Source organism: Boleophthalmus pectinirostris, unplaced genomic scaffold (genome assembly GCF_026225935.1).
Source record: "Boleophthalmus pectinirostris isolate CB_2022bp ecotype Guang Dong unplaced genomic scaffold, ASM2622593v1 HiC_scaffold_13, whole genome shotgun sequence".
NCBI lineage: Eukaryota > Metazoa > Chordata > Actinopteri > Gobiiformes > Gobiidae > Boleophthalmus > Boleophthalmus pectinirostris.
Genome location: NW_026571036.1, coordinates 11,596,338 through 11,618,185, shown reverse-complemented (window position 1 = coordinate 11,618,185; position 21,848 = coordinate 11,596,338). Strand labels below are relative to the sequence as shown.

At 38.7% G+C, this 21,848-nt stretch overlaps 1 protein-coding gene across 3 annotated transcripts in view; it reads right to left on the bottom strand.

The window, feature by feature from the left end:
* LOC110173242 (regulator of G-protein signaling 6-like) overlaps window positions 1-21,848 on the bottom strand; it is a 178,399-nt gene that overhangs the window by 48,973 nt on the left and 107,578 nt on the right. For all 3 annotated transcript variants that reach the window (XM_055149645.1, XM_055149646.1, XM_055149644.1), the window contains exon 3: window positions 733-829. In XM_055149645.1, coding sequence (XP_055005620.1) covers window positions 733-829 — 97 coding nt within the window. The remainder of the gene's footprint in view (window positions 1-732; window positions 830-21,848) is intronic.

Below are 21,848 nucleotides of genomic sequence, written 5' to 3'. Positions count from 1 at the left end.
AACTTCTGCAACAGACTTGGGAAGAACTTTCTGAAGAATATTTGATTTCTGTTGTAAAAAGAACGAGCCACGAGTGAGTTCAGCTGTTATATCTGCCAAAGGTGGACACTTTCATCAATCAAAAGTTTAGAATATGTTTTAGAATATGCAAACAGTAAAAAAAAAAAGTAAAGTTTGGCGTTCTAAAACTTTGACAGATAATGTGTGAAATGATAATCCTTTCCACTCACCGTATGGTTTGGGATTATAGTTTTTTAACATTCAAAATACTGTCAGTGCATTTATTGTCGTCTCTTTTAAACAAAAGACACATACGTTTGGAAATAATTTAGCAGAAGGCTGTAGTTGCATGAAAGAGATACTAAAATTCCATGACTTTTCCAAAACTTTCATTGAATTGACAAAATTCCATGACTTTTCTAGGCCTGGAAAATTACGTTTTCAATTTCCATGACTTTTCCATGACCGTGGGAACCCTGTATATAACCTTGTAATGTGTCAGCTACTGCACTCAAGTAATTTCCCTTATGGACCAATAACATTTGTGAAGTCTAAGTTCCAATCATTAAAAATTGGCAGAATAAAACTTGTCTCGCTCATAGACTTACTCAAAACGAATTGAATCTTTTACTCAAGTTAGAGACTGTCACACTGTCCAATATATTACTCAAGTAGAAGTAAAGGTCTAGTGTCAAATCAATACTCGAGTAAATGTATTTTACCACATCTTACCTGTAACGACGCTGGGTATTTTGGTCATGAAACTTTTGACAGTTCGGATGGGCACTCCCTCAGTCTCCTCCTGCATCCTGGTCACGATCTCTTCAATCTGTCCAAAACATAAAAACACAACATTTTAGGACAACGTTGTAAAAATAATCTATCATTGAAAGGCATGTGTTATTATGCGCCAGTGTTAAAAGTACTATAAATAAACTCTCAGACTGCAGATGCCAGTTGCAGTGTACTTCCTGGTACACAGATGCTATTGTGTGCGCCAGAGTGTGGGCAGTGAGGAGTTGGTCGCTCTGGAGACAGCTCACGCAAAACTAACAACTCATACTTACTTAATATAGAAAGGAGAATAAAAAATACCATGATGAGAAACTGCAAAGACGTGCACTGCTGTGTTAAGGCGGCGCTGAAAGTGAATACAGAAAAAAAAACAAAAAATGTATAAAAAATTGAGACAGCAATTTGATTCTTCGGTAGTTTACTTACATAAATTTTTTAAAAATTACCAGAAAAATTATTATTATATTTTTAAATATACAAAACAATTTAAGGTTTATATTAGTTGTATTAATTGTTTAATTTAGATTATAAGGATTTAGACAGAAGAACAGAGAAGTTAGTGAGTCAGTGAGTGAGTTAGCTGCTTTAAACTCACAATACACAACTTTAATCTGTCTTGACATAAGTACATTGTTTCCTAGTACTTTTTTTTTTCCACATAAGTATTTTTTTTGCATGACATCCTGTGCAGTTGTAGTGTTGAGAGCAGTTTGAGTCAGATACACCAGGGATAGTGGTATTTCAATAAAATACAAGACGTCACCTTTACACTGAAATATCTTGCAATGGTGAGTTTGAAAAAAATGAAATAACACATTTCTCTTCTGTGTCAGCAGCTCACACAGCCAGCTCAGCCCTTGTTATCTTGGCCTATGTCAGACAAGACAAACTCCGGCCCAGGGGCCAAATTTGGCCCATAATATAATTATATTTGTAGCCTGCCAGCGACAGATAGACTATAGAAACATTATTTATTTTAAATTTTCTTATTATTTTATATTATGCTTGTTCTGGATTCAGTGTTTAAACAAAACTATTATTAAACATTTATTTTAAATTATTAGAAATGGTTTAGTATTACATATCTCAGAAGAAGAGAAAGCATGCAGATGTTGTTGAAATTTTTCAATAAATATTTCGTTTGGCCCACGACTTAATCTCAGTTTTAAATTTTGGCCCTCTGTGAAGTTGAGTTTGACACCCGGGTCTATGTCATTGGAGATATGACTGTGCTGTCCTCATGACACGTGACTATGTGAAGCTAGACAGTCAGTGAACTAATAAAGAAAACTCTGTACACAAGGTGTGCTTCTCTTGCTTTCATGGAGGTCTCTTATTTAGATTTGGTAACCGAAACATGCAGAAAAAAGAAGGCATATTACTAACTCCACAGTACATTTGGTGCACAAAATACAAGTAGGCTGTTAGAGAATTCTATGATATAAATGTATTTCTTTGATTAAAGTCTCATTAAAAGTGTTACTCATTTATATATGTAATTCTTTCACTAAAGTATTAATCATTTAAAGGGTGAATCATTTAAATATTAATCACGGTGTAATCAACATTGCTTTGGGTCTGTTTTGGTTCAGGAAGTACAGGACATGATACCAGCAGCAGATATGAATGACATGTCAACTGACAGATTAAGCTAATCTACTATGGGCACCAACAATTCTGGGTTTGTCCCATCGTATGTTAAAACTGAAGGCCTTGGGGAACTACTAAATTGTCTATCTTTGGGATATGTAATCAAATGTGAAATGGGAGGGTGGTTCAGTTGACGATTGTTAGTTATAAGATAACATGTGAAATGTATGTCATCAAGTATGCTTATCTGTGACATGATTTTCAATAAAAGTGTGACTTGGAGAGTTGTTGAGCAGAGTCGGTCAGGGAGCTGACAGACAGTGTGCACGACTCTCCTTGCGCAAGTATAAATTTTAACCGTCTCTTTCTGGTGTGTCTTTATTTAATGTAATTTGATGTCTTAGGGTAAATTCCCTGACATTTACTTGGTCCTTCGAGCCGGATTTCCAGGTTCAGCTCGGGGGAGGGGTGATCACCGTGGACTGCAAGTCTGTGCGCACAGCCGAGGTGAGAAATAGCTGCCTCGACTAAGACCACTTTTCCCGTGGCCAGTACACGGAGATCATCCTTCGCTGGTGCTGCCGACGGAATTCGAACGAAGAACACCAGAACGACACGAGTGAGTAGAAAAATCTTCATTCTGTTGAGACTAGGCAAGAGGTCGCGGAGACCCCAGTTATTAGCTTATGCACATGCAATACATGCATCCCAAATTTCAGACTTCCGGTCCTCGCGCAATGCATACTGGGAAGGGTCCTCTGTCAATAAACACATCCCACTGGGAATTCAAACATGGTGGTTTGATGCTCACTTTTTCAAAGATGATCTTTTCAAATCACCATGAACCATATCGCTTTTGTTGTCTGGTTCTGATATTGTCATATTTTAGTTTTGGGATTCGGACATCGTAATTGTGTGGTTGTTGGATGTCCTAACAGCGGAAAATGGCTGAAGAAATGGGCTTCAGAAGTTTGCAAACTCCATAAATGCAAAAGGGAATCAGATCTGAGTGACTGAAAACTTCAGTTTAAACTGTTTCCCTTCCCAACGGAATTGAAAAATAATGAAAAGTGAAAGTGATGGGCAGTACTGCTACACAGGAAGGATGAAAAAGATAACCTTTTGGCTGCTTAAGAAATCATCCCGAGTTTGCAGTGAACATTTTGTGTGTGGAGCGCCATCAAAGCCCTATAGGACTGTAGTTGTGTAGTACTGTAGTGTATTCCCAGCTTGTGTCCTCATGTGTACTCTGTAGTATTTTTAGCTGACAGTAGCACAGAGAAAAAGCCTCCTACACTGGGTCAAAGACTATACCTGCAGCAGACTCACACTCTTCTTAAAGCTGCATTATGTAACTTTTGGGTGGAGAGTCTTTCACCTGGTTGCTGAGATTGTATAAGCTTTGCCTAGAAAGTTTCACAGTATGGCATTAAACTTAAATCTAAATATTACACAGTGCATAGTTAATTATCAATGCAATGTCCAAATTAAAATGCATCCTATTTAAGTGTGAAGTTACAGTTAATATGCACATGTTTGAGATATTATAAAGTTGTTTCATTCACACATGTTTAACACACAAACCTGCATATTTAGTTCTTCTCTCAAACTGAAAAGCTAAAGCTCATAGGAATCAGTTTTGTGTAATACAGCAGTGGCCCCCAACCCCCAGGATGCTACGGCTCCTGGTCTGTGGGTCGTTTGGCTGCACAAAAAATATAACTTAGATCATTTCTGTTTTATTTATTATCTGAGTCTGAACGATGTTTTATTTAGAAAAAGACAGTTCTATGCTTGTCTCGGTCACATGATACATTAACGATAATATTAAACCCACAAGCTGCAAAATGAGTAAAAAACAGACATCTTTGAAAACATTATTATAATTACAAAATACTATAGTTTTTTGTGTCGGTTGTATCATTTTACTTTAGCGTATTTATCTGCTACACCTTTGTGTTTGAAATAAAACCAGTCTGTGGTGCAAAAATGGTTGGGGACCACTGTAATAATGGGCCTTTATTAACCTAGGGTGACCATATTTCCATTTGTGACAACCCGGACATCTTACCAGGGGTGAGGGGTGGGGCTTCGACATTGAGCTACTCTCACCTCGCAACATGTGCACATGGCCTCCCACTTGACCAGGACGGAAAATGGAGAATTTCTTTTACAAGTCATTGTTAAATGCACATTTGCGCTTCGGCATGTTGCAGGACTGTTTGTGTCTGCTCGCTCCTTCTGAGTTACAGAGAGCTACGAGAGACGCTCAATTTAATGGCCCCAATGAACGGTAATGAAAACCCAGACATTTCCATCAATTACAAAAAAAAAAAAAAAAAACCCAGACGCCCAGGACAGGATGCAAAAAACAGACATGTCCTGGGGAAAATGGACGTTTGGTCACCCTACTTTAAACAAGATCCTGTAATTTCTCCATTTCAGGCAAAGACTACAAGACCAATGAAAATCAGTAATAGTGGTAGACAATTCAAGCAGGGCTGCAAGATGAACTGCAATGGACGCAATTAGTAAAATGCAACTTTGGAATTTCCACTGTTTTATTCTGCATAAAAACTGCTATCCCTGAAGTTTAGATGTGCACAAACATGTTCTGAAATGTGATTTCATGACAAGAGTAAGCTCATATTTCAGACTTATTGTCAACTTTTCTGGATGTGTGATGGCATGTTTTTTTTATGTTAGTTGAAGGACAAACAAGCTTCATGTTCATGTCATGGAGTATGAGAATAAATCTGTTATTTTCTAAAATTATGTTAAGGAATATTAGACCATTTGTTGTTGCTAAAGTTAAGTTGTCACAGTACACTTTTATGACTACAGTTGTTGCCTGACCATGTATTGATCACTCTGTTTGCGGTGGACAACAGGTGTGAGGCTCATGTCAGAGTATAAAAACTCTTTGTTCCTGAGCCTGAGTCATTGCATGTTGGCAGTAGAGCCAGAGCTCTTTTTGTGTTTATATTAAACCTTCAGAAAACGCTCTTGTGCTCCTCTCGTCTTTTCTTATACAGAAACCAGAAACTCATGATGTCAACGCGTTTAAAATGTGAACTTTAAAAGGACCCATATTACACTATTTTCTGATCTGGGTTATAATGTTATATGTTATACCGTATTTTCCGGGCTATTAGGCGCTCTGGATTATAAGACGCAGTGTAATTAAATGGTCTATTGACTTTAAACGAAACAACAGTTGGATGGGTCAGTGGGCTTTGTTCAATTGTGGCATGTAGGCAGGGTGCTGTCTGGGATCGCTGGATTGTTGGCGTATTCGCAGTGCACTCGCTTTTTTGGTTCGTTCCTCCGTTCCGTTCCTCTTCGAGTGATGAGTGTGGCTGTGGGTGTGTTTCGCCACGCGGTCGCTGTCTGCTCTGTGCGTGTTTGCGTGCACTGCGGGTGGTGTGACTTTGTAGTTTACTGAAGTCGTGCTGTGGACACCCGAGTGGATTCGCGTTTGGGGCGCTCTGGATTGCGGGGCGCGCGGTCGTTTTTTGAACCGTTAGAGTCTTAAGGGCACGTCTAATAGCCCGGAAAATACAGTAATTGGAGTTGTGTTTTGTTTCATTCACACATATTTAACACACAAACCTACATATTCAGACTGAGTTTTTCTCTCGAACTGAAAACACTGTTCCACCTTGTGTACAACAAGTGCTCCACTGTGTTTTTTAAACTCCATACACCTTCACCAGAATCATTTGTATAATTTCAGCCCTGGAATTGCCCATCTCTACTGAACAAAAGAGAAAAGGTAGCTGTTAACTACCACTGCATGACAGTGGTTTTGAGCTTTGGAGATGTAGAAAGACTAATAATAAAGGATTACCCAAACATATGTGTGAAACAAAACACAACTCCAGGTCTGTTTTTCATGAACAACATTATAACATGACTCAAGCGTAATATAAGACCTTTAAACAGAATCACAATCAATCAGAAAAATCGCAATAACATTTGTCTTTAATCTTTCAGCTGTAATTACATGGAAACCCAGATCTAAGTTCTAAGTTTAACAGTTAATGGTCTGGAAGACAGAAGGGCCCAGCTGACCAAATGACCATAACAGTCTTAGAAAACTATTTAATTCTTTCATTTATCAGCTCCCCAGAACGCAAAGTGGAATAAAACAGCTCCATCTCGTCTCATTAAAAATCCACAGCTGCCTTCACAAACCCTTGGACACCAATTAGACCCAAAAAGTCCAATGGATCAACACAGCATCATCCCACTGCTTTAACTCCTAACATTAAATTAGGTCACAAACAACAGAAAAGGAGCTCACATTTACATTTTAAAGACAGGGAACAAGGCGCAAAGGGATCATAATAGTATCCCAGAATATGAGTTTAATCTTAAGTGGTTCTCAGTGAGTGGGTCTTATGTAGAACTGGATTTTGTATATTGGTAGCTTGAAAAAATGAATTGTTACGAACTACAAAACAGACAATAAACAAAATCTTAAACTTAAAGATGCATTATGTAACTTTTGGAGTGACCTTGCTCTGCTTAGAATGTTCCACAGTATGACTTTAAATAGCTCTACCTTACATTTATTTCATTTTATACTTTTATAGCTCAAAAAAACTACAAAAACAGGCATTCTGACTGTGAGCGGGCTTGCCTCTTCACAGATCTGACCTGTCACTTGGTCAGGTTTGGTTAGAAGTTAGAAAGGTTTAATGCCATACTGTGAAACATTCCAGACAAACATCAACATCTCCATAAACAACATCCCCATGGAAAAAAGCATCTGACAGACCCTATTGTTTGAATTAGGAAATGACCGGCTTTTTCAGTTCTGATATCGATTTCGATACAACAGCGTCATGCGTCTGCCAGAAACCGATATCAAGCGATACTGGGGCGATACCGGGGCAACAGTAGCTCAGTTGGCAGAGCGTTTGGTTGAGTGGTCAGATGAATGCTGTTGTTGTGGCCTTGGGCAAGACACTTAACCCACCTCGCCCCCAGTGTTTGTGTACACTGGTGTATGAGTGTGTGTGTGAATGGGTGAGTGGCTCCTTGATGTAAACGCTTTGAGAGCCTTGAAGGTGGAAAAGCGTTATTTAAAAATGTGACCATTTACCAGAGCAGCTGTGTGTAAGTGAGTATATTTATTTGTACTCACATTAACTGCATGTACACTGAGCCATGTTGGAGTCAAATTAGAAAAGCCTAAATCAGTATAGTTTATTATTATTATTAGGGCCAGGCACGTTAACGCGTTAATTTTGAGCTATCTAATTAATTAATTATCGCTGACAATTATTTTAAAGCAGTTAACACAGTTTTTGTTATTATTATTATGATGATTATTATTTGTGAACAATTCTCATTTTTATAACATTAAAGCCCTGGCAGTGGCAATACATCTCAGTTTTGCATTTGGTTTGATTAGATTTTTTCAGTTGAGATTTACACTGAATACTTTACTCTTGAATTCAATTCATTAAGTCAAATTCTAGAAATTGACAAACTGCACTGAAATTGGTTTGTTTTTTGAGTAAGATTCTCCAAAGGAAGAAGTATAAACATGGACTTTACAGACGAGTGCACTGCTCCCGTATAAAGAAATGCTGTTTGCACAACAAATGTACAGCACTTTCATTTACATTTCCAATAAAAGTGCCCTATACGCTACTTTTAATTCATTGATTGGCCTTGCGTATAACATGTGATTAATCATGATTAATCGCATGAGAAACTCATGATATTAATGCAATTAACTTTTTTTCTTTTTTTTGCCCAGCCCTAATTATTATTATTTTGGACTGTATTTGATGCTCTGTATAAACAGAGCTATTTGTTTCTACTTCTGCACCTTTATGCAGCTGAGCATCAGTCCTATTGTTATTTATGTCATTATTATTATGCATCTAGAAATCATGAGAGACATATGACACCTCTACACATGTGTAATGCACTTACTACACAAAATGTAGTACATGTAGACATTCATGAAGGGATACTAACAACAACAGAGCACTGGTCCGACAGGTGAACGTGTCAGACAGGTGGTTTAATACTGCCCAGTGGCCTTAACAAGTCAAAACTACGGTCATCAGACAGAACCCCTAACCCCCGTGCTCCTCACTTTCGTCAGCACCGTCTTGCCTAACCAATTTTTTGCGGGAAACACTGCAGCCTCATGTGTCACAAACGTTCCTTTAAGCACGGCCCTGTATTCGAACAGCGTGCTCAGATTTGGATTAGATTTGGATCATTTCAACCCTGGAAAAGGGAGCTGTTAACTTGAAAACTAAAAACTGCATGACGTCTCAGGGCGGAACAGAGTGTTTTCGAGCTTCGAAGTATAATAAAGGATTACTCAAACATGTGTGAATGAAACAAAACATTATAACATGGCTTAAAGCTCTCAAGAGTCAATTTAACGTAATATAGAACCTAAAAAGTACAACTTCAGTCTTCTCTCAAATGTTAATAATCCTGGATATGTAAAATGTGAACTGAATCCTTGAAAATATAAATCACATTATGTAACTTTTGGAGTGACATTGCTCTGCTTAGAATGTTCCACAGAAGTTACAAAGTTTTAATGCCATACTGTGAAAAACATTCCAGACAAAGCAATAACATCTCCAAAAAGCATCTGACAGACCCTCCACCAGAAAAGTTACACAATGCACCTTTACGTTTTCCTTGTTCAGCTTGTAGTTTGAACTAGGAAAAGACTGATGCGGCTTTTTAATTTCTGACACCGATTTCGATACAACAGCGTCATGTGTTTGCCAGAAACCGATAACAGAGCATTTTGAGCTTCGAAGGATAATAAAGGGTTACTGAAACATGTGTGAATGAAACAAAACACATTATAACACGGCTTAAAGCTCTCAAGAGTCAATTTAACATAATATAAAACCTAAAAAGTACAATTTCAGTCTTCTTCTCTCAAATGTTAATACTCCTGGATGTGTAGAATGTGAACTGAATCCTTGAGAATATGAATCGCAAATCTAACCCCAACTGCAATACTTAAAATAATAACAATATATCGATTTTGTTCCTCACCAAAAGCAAGTATCTCTGCAGCTGTAGCCTTCAGCCTCCCCCAGTACCCCCTCTTCCTCCACCTCCTCCATCTCCTCTCCCTCCCCTCTGGCCTCCGCTCAATGGACCATAACACTGGATGAGATGAGATTTCCCCCCCGCCGTGGCAGACCGCACACACAAACACGCACACGGATCGCGCCGACAATCAACAAATCAGTTTTATACTTCATTTATCATAATTACACGCCGCTCCCATTCAAGTGGTAAACAAAAGGCATTGAATTTGGAGTGGCTTGTTTTGAAAAGAAAAGTTTGGCCTTGTAAATACCGTTGTTAATTCGATATGAGAGTGAATATAGGTTTTGGTAACGCGGCGTGGGCGGTGATTGAAAGGCTGTAATTGAAAGCCTGTAATTCAAAGTTGAAAGGGGCTATTTGCTTATTACAAGGTGTGCTTTGTGAGTTGACACGTCTGGTAAAAGTTTCATTATAACATTGTTAAGTAGTTGTCAGATACAAAGTGCAATAGCATCACCGTGTTCTCAAGGAGGGAAATTGAGTTGAAGGAAGGTTAATTGTCTTTTGTTGGTATGCAGATTTTGTGATGTGGTTGGATAAATGTACCATATATTTCATTAGAACTCAGGCTTTAATCAGACAGCTTAAATGTGCGTTGTGTAACTTTTCTGGTGGAGGGTCCGTCAAATGCTTTGCTCAGTTGAGATGGGCATGATTAATCGATTAATCGATAATTGATCATTAAGAATTTCATTCGATTACGTTCATTTTAATCGACAAACCGAATGTAGGTTGCTGTGTGTAGCGTGACCAAACAGGTCTGTACATGTAGCTCTCTGCACTCAGAAGGAGCGAGACACAAACAGTCGGTCAGTCTGCAACGCAAATGCGTATTTAACGATGACTTGTACAAGAAATTCCGCGCTTTCCATTGCGTTCGGGACAAGTGTGAGTCCATGTGCACAGTGTATAAAGCAGCACATATGTTTCGGTGTCCAGTGGGAAAAAAGCTTTGCCAGGTGAGAGTTGCTCAATGTTGATGATGAGTCCCCACCTCCCTCCCCCCGTACGGTGTCCTGGTTTTGACAAACGCAAATCTGGTCACACTAACCTGTATTCCACTGAGTCATGTCTTTTAATCCAACAGAAGTTGAACCACATCCAGCGACACAAGAGCTGTAGTTTTATCTTCGCTGAGTTTATGCAAATTAGCGATGCGGTTTTAAGTTTCGTTTCTGTGAGAGTTGCGCAAAACTGCATTAAACACATTATAATGTCAAACGGATTGGTGGCTCTAGAGTCGTTACAGTTTATATGTCGTAAAGTTGAATTTATTTATGCAGATTAGTAGTGCAGATAATAATAATGATCATTTTAATATAAAAACGTTAATGATTAATCGATAATCGATCATTAATTCTTCCGACGATCAATTAAGAAAATTTCATCGAATGCCCATCCCTAGTTGAGATGTTATAGCTTCGTATGGAATGTTTCAGTGTGGTGGCATTAAATCTTTCGATCTTCATGGAGACCAAACCAGACCAAGTTACAGGTCTGATCTGTGGAGAGTTGATGCTGTTCACAGTCAGAATGCCTGTTATTCTATGTATTTTTGAGCTATAAAACTACCTTTAATTGAATAAATGTACTGTATTTTTCCACACTTTTTTCATGATTTGGGTGGCCCTGCAACCTATACTCCGGTGCGACTTATATATTAAAATTTTCACACTGACAAGTTGCTAGAGGGCGCTCTAGGTTTGCGTGTCAGTATCTGCTGCTTCTATTACTCCTGTACCACTGTCACTTGACTCTACTGTGCATGTCTCCTGCAGAAAGAGCCTCTGTCCTGTCTGTATCATGTCAGTCGATTGCAGCATTACTTCTGTACGAATGAAAATGAAAAATACATAAACTTATAAAGACAACTGAGAAAACTGAACACAAATGCTCCCAAAAAGAAAGTCATATTTTGCAGAATACAAGCTGCAAGTAGTGAAATATGCAGCCAAAAATGGTAATGGAGCAGCCGGGGTGAGCCATGCAATTTTCCTGGAATTCAGTGACAACCAAAACCATCCTGTTGGGATTCAGAAAGGCCAGAATAATTCTAACTGGAACTGATGCTGAATCTAACGACAGCTACACAGAAGAGGAAGTGGCGCTCCGTTTACCTCCGGGGGTCGCGGAGTTGCTCAGAAGTGACACCGAGGATGAAGAAGTCAATGGATTTAGTGATTTGGAGTGAGATGGAGAGTTTGGTAATATGTTACAGTCTGTTGTTCTCTGTTCTATTGTTATTACTGTAACTTGCCTTTCAAGATGGAATGTCGGCTCCTAGTCTGGAGACTTATACTCCAGAGTGCCTTATAGTCCGGTGCGACTTTTTAATTATTTTATTTTTTTCTTCATTACGCATTTTTGGGGTGGTGCGACTTATCCTCCGAAAAATACAGTGATAGAGCTGTTTAATGTCATAGTGTGGAAAATTTCAGGCAGAGCAATGATGTATCCACAGAAGCAAGCAGATGAAGGAACTTTAACAACAAACTCACAATATAAATATAAAAAGAAGCAGGTGGCAGACCCTCCACCAGAAATATTACGTCACCTGCATGATTCCAAGGAAATAGCAAGTTAAAATCATACTCCATAGAGATAGATATGTTTTATGTCATACTGTGAAAGATTATAGACAAAACATCAAACAACATTTCCCCGGAAACAAGGTGGAGGTGGCCAAATAAGAGTCAGGTTTGTGGAGACGCAAGTCCAGAGTAATGACACAAGTTGCAATAAACATAATATACAAAACGAAAAAACATGTTGTATTTTTGTGTATTTTTTGGCTAAAAAGTTACAGGGTGCGGCTGTTAAGGGCCTGTATCGATTTCTTCCATCGATCAATTTCTTATATTTGAGCAAAATTGATAATGTCCAAGTAGAAATATATATTATAAGCAGCTCTTGAGGTCAGAATAAGTGTGCGATGTGCTGTCTGCATCTCATTATAAAGCATTTTTAGGGCAAAACTATGCACAGGAGTTGTGGAAAGTGTGGTAAGTGAGGACTAACTTTGGACCACTATAGTTCTGTTTTTTTCACAGCCGTAAAAATCAGGTACAGAAAATCAGGAAGAGCGCGTTTAAACTTTGAAACTGTTGGATTCATCAGTCAGGGAGCCCAATCTAAAGCTTATTTACTTACAATTTACCCCTTTCCACCAGAACATACTGCTGCTCTGACCCGTTTCTTCCACATACTGCACTCGTTTAACTGCTTATATTTTATTTCCACGCACAAAACCACTGCACAAACATCACATATTACACAATGACGGCCTGATTCACCTCAATTCACACGTGCGCTTTTATTCTCCCATAATGCCCCCTCTCGCTATGGAACATCGCTCACTACATCTGTGCATCTTTGTATTGACAGAGCAGAGGATCCAGCCGCGCACGTCCTCGCCCACAATGCCCCTCCGTGCCCCCCCGCCGTGCCCGCATGCATACCAGGCGTGCCCGGGGTCCTCGGACAATAGCCGGTGCCATAAAGCCCGCTTCAAAACGCCAGCGATTAGTCACCGGCGATACAAAGGGGGAGCGGCGTGGTAGAAAAGGTAGAAACACTAAGGTGAGAGCCCCCCCCCACTGCGGCAGAGAATGTCAGATGTGGCCGGGGGTGGGTGGGGTGGAGGCACTGGTGGGACAGAGTGGTTTGGTTGCGCGCGGAGGGAGCATACGCGGAGGAATTACCTGATCTGAACCAGATCTGAATCAATGGCAGGCGTGATAACAGCAAGAGGTGAAAGCAACCGCTGTACTGAGCTGGAAGATTATATGAGAAATGGATAATACTGTAATTGGTGTTTTAGAGATACAGTATGTGGGATTAGAATGTAAAAAAAAAAACTGGGATTAGAAACTTGTATTTTCCAGGGGTAAATCGAAAACTAAAATGTCTAACTATATTTTAAAGAGCTCATTTTATGCTATTTTATGACTTGTGTTCTCTATTCTTGTGTTATGATGCTGTTTCTTCGTTAAAAAAATGCCTCTAGTTGTGTTTTGTTTCATTCACACATGTTTAATGCACAAATCCTGCATATTTAGACTGCGTTCTTCTCTCAACACTCTGTTCCACCTTGTGATGTCATCAGTAATACAGGAAATGCTCCACAAAACACAAACTCAGTGTAGCAGGGTTATAACGGTATTTGTGGTGAACTGTTTCGGTGCGGGACATTGGGTTCGGTGGGCAGTGCACAAGTGATTTCGCGCCATTTGTTTGTGTTTACGTTCCGCCACTACATGCGCAGCTACACGGAAGGCTCGGCTCTTTAATATTCACGTGGGAACTCGTCCGTGATTGGGGTGGCAGTGTTTCCCACAGCGCTTCATAGATAGGGCGGCCGACTTTGACAACAATTGCCCCCCGCCTTGACTACGTCCCTCCGAACCACTTGAATCCTCGCAAAACTACGGTCGTCACTTTCGTCTTTCAACACCCCCCCCCATACCTGCAACCTTTGTCCTTAGCAAAAGGGTATTGTGGACAAGTTGTTTTTTCTGGAGTAAAAGTTCATCATGGAACTGTCAGTGCACAAGTGCGACTTACATGTTTTTCTCTTCTTCATTACGCATTATTTGGTTGGTGCGACTTGTACTCCAGAGCGACTTATAGTCCGAAAAATACGGTAGTAGAGCTGTTTGATGTCATACTGTGGAAAATTTCAGGCAGAGCAATGACATATCCATAGAAGCAAGAAGCTGAAGGAACTTTAACAACAAACTCAAAAAATAAATAGAAAAATTTAAAAAAAGCATACTCCAGAACATTGTCCATAGAGATAGATAAGTTTTTTTGTCATACTGTGAAAGATTAAGTTGTTTTTTCTGGAGACTGAGTAAAAGTTCATCTTGGAACTGTCAGTGCTGCTCTTTACTTTTTGAAAAGTTTTGTTTACAAGAAGTTTATTTGTTATAATATTTCATAGATTTGTTGCTTATTAGAGAATATTTTATTTAACTTATTAGTATTACCAAGCAGCACTTTGCATTTATTTTACTTTTCCGTTTGTATAATGTTAAAACTAATTGATGGTTTAATAAAAACACAAATAAACAGAAAGCAGATGCTTTTGGTCCTTTTGTTCCCATACTGTGATGACTAGAACCGTGACCTCAAAACCGACTTACGTACCAAACCATGATTTTTGTTTACTGTTACACCCCCACCAGGTCTGTTTTTGAGGAGGTAACAACATTATAACATGGCTTACAGCTCACATGTAATATAGGATGTGTAACTGTACAAAATTTGGCTTTTTTTGTTGTTGTCCATACTAGCTACCCCTACTGAAAAATTGATGAAAAATACAAATAATCTTATGTGTTTAAGTACCATCAGAAGAAGCAACTAGCACCTGTATTCTAGGTCAAGGCAAACAGAGCCACATATTCCCATAAACTCATTATTGCAACACAGACTCACAGTTTTGGCTCAGAATAACTTCATTAAAGCCCTTGAAATGGAAAGCAGCCGATTTAATGACTAGCAAACGAGTCATGTCTTTAAAATGTCAAGTAGACTATAAATACACCAAAAGAGATACGCTAGTTAAAGGGGCTGTACACGGTTTTGACTGAAAATGTGAATCCAGTACATTTTAAACAGTTTGAAGAGGTACAAAGTTATTCTTAGCATCCTAATTATTAAAGAGTGAGTTTTTTTTAAAGCGCATTTCACAACTTTCAGGAGGCAGAATGGAGATTTCTCTTTTCTTTGGTCCTTTTCATTTTTGGTGTAGTCTCTTGAAGACTCATAAACAATATTATAATTAAATCAAGATTTTAATAACGAGGCTAATATTTATTTCCCAGTAAAAGCTGTAACCTGCTCCTGGATTAAAGTGCAGCATAACAGCATCTCATTTGGTGTGGGTTGGGGTGGTTCTCTTTGTGTGACTTGTAGCCATAATTTTCTTCTGACAGGATTTTTTTGTGTGGACATGGCAAGGGAATGAATTTCAGTGAAGTTTTCGTAGCTTTATTGTATTTTGTACGATCATAAACAAAAACAAAAAAAATCCCTACATTTTTCATTCTCGTTACTGTTTATTTTGTACGATCATAAACGATAAACTTTGTGCCTTCTTTATTACTATTATTAGCTTGTGGCCACACCAGCTTGTCAAAGCCTGATCCTGTCAGATCTCAGAAGCAGGATGGGCCGGGGTAGGACTTGGATGGGAGACACTAGGAATGTGTCACAGTGGGGGCGCCAGTGGCAAAAAACTGTTGTGTCCTTAGGCAAGACACTTCACCCACATTGCCTAGTATGAAAGTGTTGTGTGCGTGAGGGATGGTGGTGGTTGGAGGGGCCGATGGCGCAGATTGGCAGCCTCGCTTCCGTCAGTCTGCCCCAGGGCAGCTGTGGCTACAATAGTAGCTTACCATCACTGAGTGTGGAGTGACTGAATAATGAACTGTAAAGCGCTTTGGGTATCTTGAAAGGTACTATATAAATGCAATCAATCAATCTTGTACAACCATAAACGAAAACAAAAAATCCTTACATTTTTCATTCTCATTACTGTTTATTTTGTACAATCATAAATGACGAACTTTGTGCCTGATTAACAGTATTATTAGTTTGTACGACCATAAAAGAAAATATATTTCTGCATGTATGTATATGTGTGTTATGCATATGTGTATAAACATTTATACTGAGTATATGTACTGATATCTAGTATGTATGCATGTATGTATGTATGTATGTACGTGTGTGTACATGTATATGTATGCATGTATGTATGTACGTGTGTGTACATGTATATGTATGCATGTATGTATGTACGTGTGTGTACATGTATATGTATGCATGTATGTATGTACGTGTGTGTACATGTATATGTATGCATGTATGTATGTACGTGTGTGTACATGTATATTTATGCATGTGTGGATATGTTTTTGTATATGTGGGTATATTTTTGCAAATGACAGGTAAGCACTCCAAAGGTAATATTAAAAAAAATTTATTTAAAAAGTGAACCACGTGATTATGTAAAACAACTGGGGTAGGACTCCATAAGTTTTTTAAACTTCATCCTACTCCTTTTGAGCACCAGGTCCCAAATATGTCATGTCCGTATCACTATTTTTATTGTTTTTGAATCTTGTTGTACCTGGCTCAAACAAATAAATTAAATTAAATTAAATGTACGCCCAACCACACAGCAACTCATAGGCATGTCTAATGTGAACGACAACGGTCACTAAGACAGAACTTTTTGGCTCTGAGGCATCGTTTTCCTCGTAAAATGGGCGTGGCATGAACAACGTGCTCTGTGTGACATGGGTCCGGTTGTGAGTCTACACCATTACTTTTTAATCTTACTCTATATCACGGTGTTACTTTTAATCAGGAAAAGATCTGATTGGTTCTAGTATTTTTCATTAACATTGACAGTAGGCGATGTAATTTCCAACTCCACATGTTCATCTTATTTGGCAACGTGACATAAATGTGTATTAAACTAGAATCTGATCTGGGCAGACTCATCACTGTTCTTATGTTAACACCTTCTTATAACATAAATCCAATGTACATCCATATGACACATAAGGACATTATAATCCTCCAGCCAGTGATAAGAGACAGGTTTCATCTGCTCGGCTGTCAGAAAGCATTAGAACGGACTTTCATTTGATCTGGAAATGATTGAATGGTATAGAATACAGCACTTTTTACCACTGATAATGTTATCTGAGAAAAACCTTATATGTTCAGTCGCTGACATTTTATTATCTGCTGTCTCTACAAACTAAACAACTAGAGGACAAAAGAAAAAGTTGAAAATCATGTTGAAAATCAGGCTCCACTTGATTTTGGTCATACATTTTAGGAGTGCCAATAGATTGTAAATAAATAATTTTTGCATGTTCATAATTTCAAAGTTTACAAAATGTAAAAAAGCATTTTACCAACAGTCTGTAGTTCTTATTGTAATATTTGTGTTAATGAACCTATGTACTATATATTAGGCTACGTTCAGACTGCAGGGCTTAATGCTCAATTCAGATTTTTTTGTGAAATCCGATTTTTTTGCGTGGTTGTTCAGATTTCCAATTAAATGCGACTTGTATGTGATCTCCAGTGTGAACTTTAAAAGCCCCAAAAGTGTCCTGCATGCGCATTGGAGGACACGACGACGTCACACTCAGCGCTCAATGTTTACGGAAGTCTCCTAAACATGGACGCAGCACTGAGCACCTGGAGATTTTAAAGTTGCTGTCGTACCTGAGCTAGAACATGTACAACTTATTTATTTGAAGGAGGAGTTTGAGAAGGAGAAGGACGAGGTTTTTGGTCATGGCGTTTTGTGAGGCAGTGGCAGAGACGTCCGTAGAAAGGAACGTGTGGGGGCGGAGTCGCAGCCAAGAGTGGTGGGATTGTTATGTGCTTCTCTGCTTCACTGACACAGAGTTCAGAGACAATTTTCGTATGAGAAGAACATTTGTGTACATTTGTGAGCGCCTACTCGTACCAATCTAGCAGGAGGAAACACGTCTTTGGCAGCTTTTTACAGTGACCAAATGCGTTGGCTTTGGGCTGTATTGGCTCACAACAGGTGCTTGTTACTGTGTTGTTATGACATGTAGGTGGGATGAATGTGACCTGACCATTCAGACTGAAGTCGCATGTCAAAAGATCGGATGTGTGTCAGTTTTAGGAGCACATATCCAAGTGGCCTGGGTCACATTTGAAAAAATTGGATCTGTCATTATGATGGAACTGTCATTAAAAGATCAGATACAGATCGCATAGGGGTGAAAAAAAATCTGATTTGGGTCACTTCAGGCTGCAGTCTGAACATAGCCTTAGATTATATTAAAGGAGCTGCACCAGATTTTTTATTGTCTTGAAACGAGAAAAACAGAACTAGTTCATCTAAAGTTATTCATCACTTGCCTTATGCATTCTGAGCATCCTAATATTCTCCATGATGAGTTTATAAGCACTTTTCACAACTTTCAGAGGCCAGTGCGGAGTTCTGCTACAATAGTAAAGCTAACAACACACTTCCTGATTCTTGAACAACAAAACGCTTTATAATTAGATGCCAATAATACACAGTGGACTCATTTTACCTGCTTATATAAGATATCTGTACTAAAGCAAGGCAAAGTTTGCTCAAATACAGGGGAAAAATCTGGGAAATATATACAAATGCATGTGTTTCATATAGTGTGTTTTTGTATCTCTGCTTCAAAGCTGGTTTTCTTCTGTTGAGAAGGTAGCAAACTTAAAACAGCCCTTGAAGTTTGCACCAAAGGCTGAGAGAGAAAACCCCATTAAGGATCTGTCCATATTATCTGACAGGGCCGGTCAGTCTTTCTGCCCTTTTTGGACAATACAGACATTTCTCCATTAAGGTAAAAGTGAAGACGTGACACTTGAACTTTTTTATGGAAATTCAATGTCAGCTTTCTCCTGTCAGCAACCGCTGGTGGTGGATGAAGTACTCCATTTTGTTCCTTAAGTAAAAGTACAGGGGCAAAAAGTTAGTCAGGTAAAAGTATTACATGAAAAGATCTACTTAAGTATTAAAGTACCTGTTTTAAAATGTACTTAAAGAGTAAAAAGTAAAAGTATTTTGCAGAGATTTTTAGAACCGTTAAAAGAATGAAAGAATGTAGCGATTTTGATAAAGAATTTAGCTGATTTTAAGTGATTCAATAGATTTTTTAAATTTTTTCTAGCAGTTTTTGTGTTTTGGTGTATTGTGTTGCTCAAAGTTCAGACAGAAACTCTAATTAAATGTGCTAAAAAATAAAGCTTCAGCCATTTCAGGAGGTCTCAAGCCATAAAGAAAAGTACTTTTTACTTTTTAGGCTACGTTTATATGATGACGGTCTGAACAGAAGACACAAAAGTGGCGTCACATTTTCACTTTTTATTATGTGTTTAGACAGTTTTTGCACACGGTGATGCAAAAGTGTGTGGAATTCGAGTTGGATATGCTTTTACTTAAAGTAACAAGGGCATCTCTGGACATATGGAAGTTTTCACACCACGCAGTTTCATCAGCTACTCCTTTCACAAAGTTGTCCCATCATCAACTGGTTCTCCCAGGTCTCCTCCATATCCGTCTGACTCTCCTGCGACGAACTGGTGCATCCAATTTGACAGAGGTACTTCAGATCCTTCTCTGTTCACTAATAGTATCTCTGCATATTCTGTACATTTGTTGGGATGCCTCCTGAACAACTTGAAGGTCCGACACATGGAAATGATCTGAAGTGTTTGTTTCTGTGTACTGTATGTGACGTGAACGCGTACGTGACGTGAGGAGATCTGACCAGAGTTTTGCGTTTTGGGCAGTGTAGACGGAAACGCTACGGCAGGGTGTATTCAGCTTTTCCACTCTGGAGGGTGGTTTCAGATTTTTGCATTTTTAAGCCCCAAAACGCCGTCACCGTCTAAACGAAAGGCACTTCCGATAAAATATTTTGTCGTTTTTGCCTGCAAGCGTTCTCGTGTAAACAGGCCCTCTGTCCAGACATAAATGTAGTGAAGTAGAGACACCTGCTCTAAAATGTAGTCAAGTAAAGTAAAAATGTACTTGAGTAGTTAAGCAAGTAGTTGTCATTTACTTTAGTAAAGTACAGATACGTAAAATTTGTGCTCAAATGTTGTACTTTTATTTTTGTACTTCTACCACTGTCAGCAACACTAATCTGTAATGCATAATCATATATTGTCTTAATGAAAATTTGTTTCTGATGCTGAGATTAGCGTCGTCTCCTGCCAAATCAATCATCAATAAATGTAAAAGTTATAATAATTTCTAACCACATTTTAGTAACCGTGGTTGGCTGTATTAAAAGTAGTAGCTGTATAATTTCTAGGCATTGTGACAGTATTGTTTCCATTGTAGGGAGTATTATACCTCTGATGTCTACAAAAGCTGTCACATTGTAACACGCTCAATACAGTGCTCAAACACTTTTATAGATCTTTTATCGGATCAGTTTTATCTTTCTCCCCAGTGGAGTGGTTTGGCAGTCTGGCTCTGAAAGACAGGAATAAAGTGAGTCAAATCATCAGATGGTCCGGCCGACTGATTGTTGCGCCCCAGCTGAGTCTTGAATCTTTGTTCTTCCAGCAGGTATCCTCATAAACAAATCACAGCACTGGATTCTGCGTTTTTTATATTTTCTGTAACTCTGAGCTAGTGTGGATTTAAAAGTGCCTCTATTGGTTTAATGTGTATTGATGCCAAACCTGAAAACAGTTGCAACACAAATCGACCTACAGGTACAAATAAAGTCACCTGAACCTGACGTAGGTTAAGATAACAAGGACTGAGCTGGCGGTGTGGGGCTGGCACAGCACAGAAATGTGATTTATCCATTTGTAGCAGCAGCAGCAGTAGTAGTAATAGTAGTAGTAATAGTAATAGTAACAGTACCAATAGCAGTAGTAGTAGTTGCAGTAGTAGTCATAGTAGCAAAAGTAGTATTTGAAGTAGTAGATGGCTAAAAGTACTTTGAAATACAAACTTATAACTTCATTTTTAGCAGTAGTAGCAGTAGCAGTAGTAGCAGTAGCAGTAGCAGTAGCAGTAGAAGTAGTAATAGTAATAGTATTAGTAGCGGTAGCAGCAGTAGTAGTAGCAGTCGTAGTAGCAGTCGTAGCAGTAGAAGTAGTAATAGTATTAGTAGCAGTAGCAGTAGTAGCAGCAGTAGCAGTAGTAGCAGTAGTAGTAGGAGCAGCAGCAGCAGTAGTAGTAGTAATAGTAATAGTAATAGTATTAGTAGCAGTAGCAGCAGTAGTAGTAACAATAGTAGTAGCAGTAGTAGTAGGAGTAGTAGTAATAGCAGTAAAAGCAGCAGTAGTAGTAGCAGCAGTAGTAGGAGTAGCAGTAGTAATAGTAATAGTAATAGCAGTAAAAGCAGCCGTAGTAGCAGTAGTAGCAGTAGTAGCAGTAGCAGTAGTAGCAGTAGTAGTAGTAATAGTAATAGTAATAGTAATAGTATTAGTAGCAGTAGCAGCAGTAACAATAGTAGTAGCAGTAGTAGTAGGAGTAGGAGTAGGAGTAGTAAAAGTAGCAGTAGTAGTAGCAGCAGTAGTAGCAGCAGTAGTAGCAGCAGTAGTAGCAGCAGTAGCAGCAGTAGCAGCAGTAGTAGCAGTAGTAGTAGCAGTAGTAGCAGTAGTAGCAGTAAAATAAAATAACACAAACGTTCAGGGTTGTAAAGTGTGATTTCTTTACTTCTGATAAATTTTACAGTCCATTTGATTTTGATCTGTACTTTAAGCCAAGACATTTACGGCCTTTTTCCTGTAGACGTTTGTACATTATCCAACCCAAATCGAACTCCATTTCTTCCATT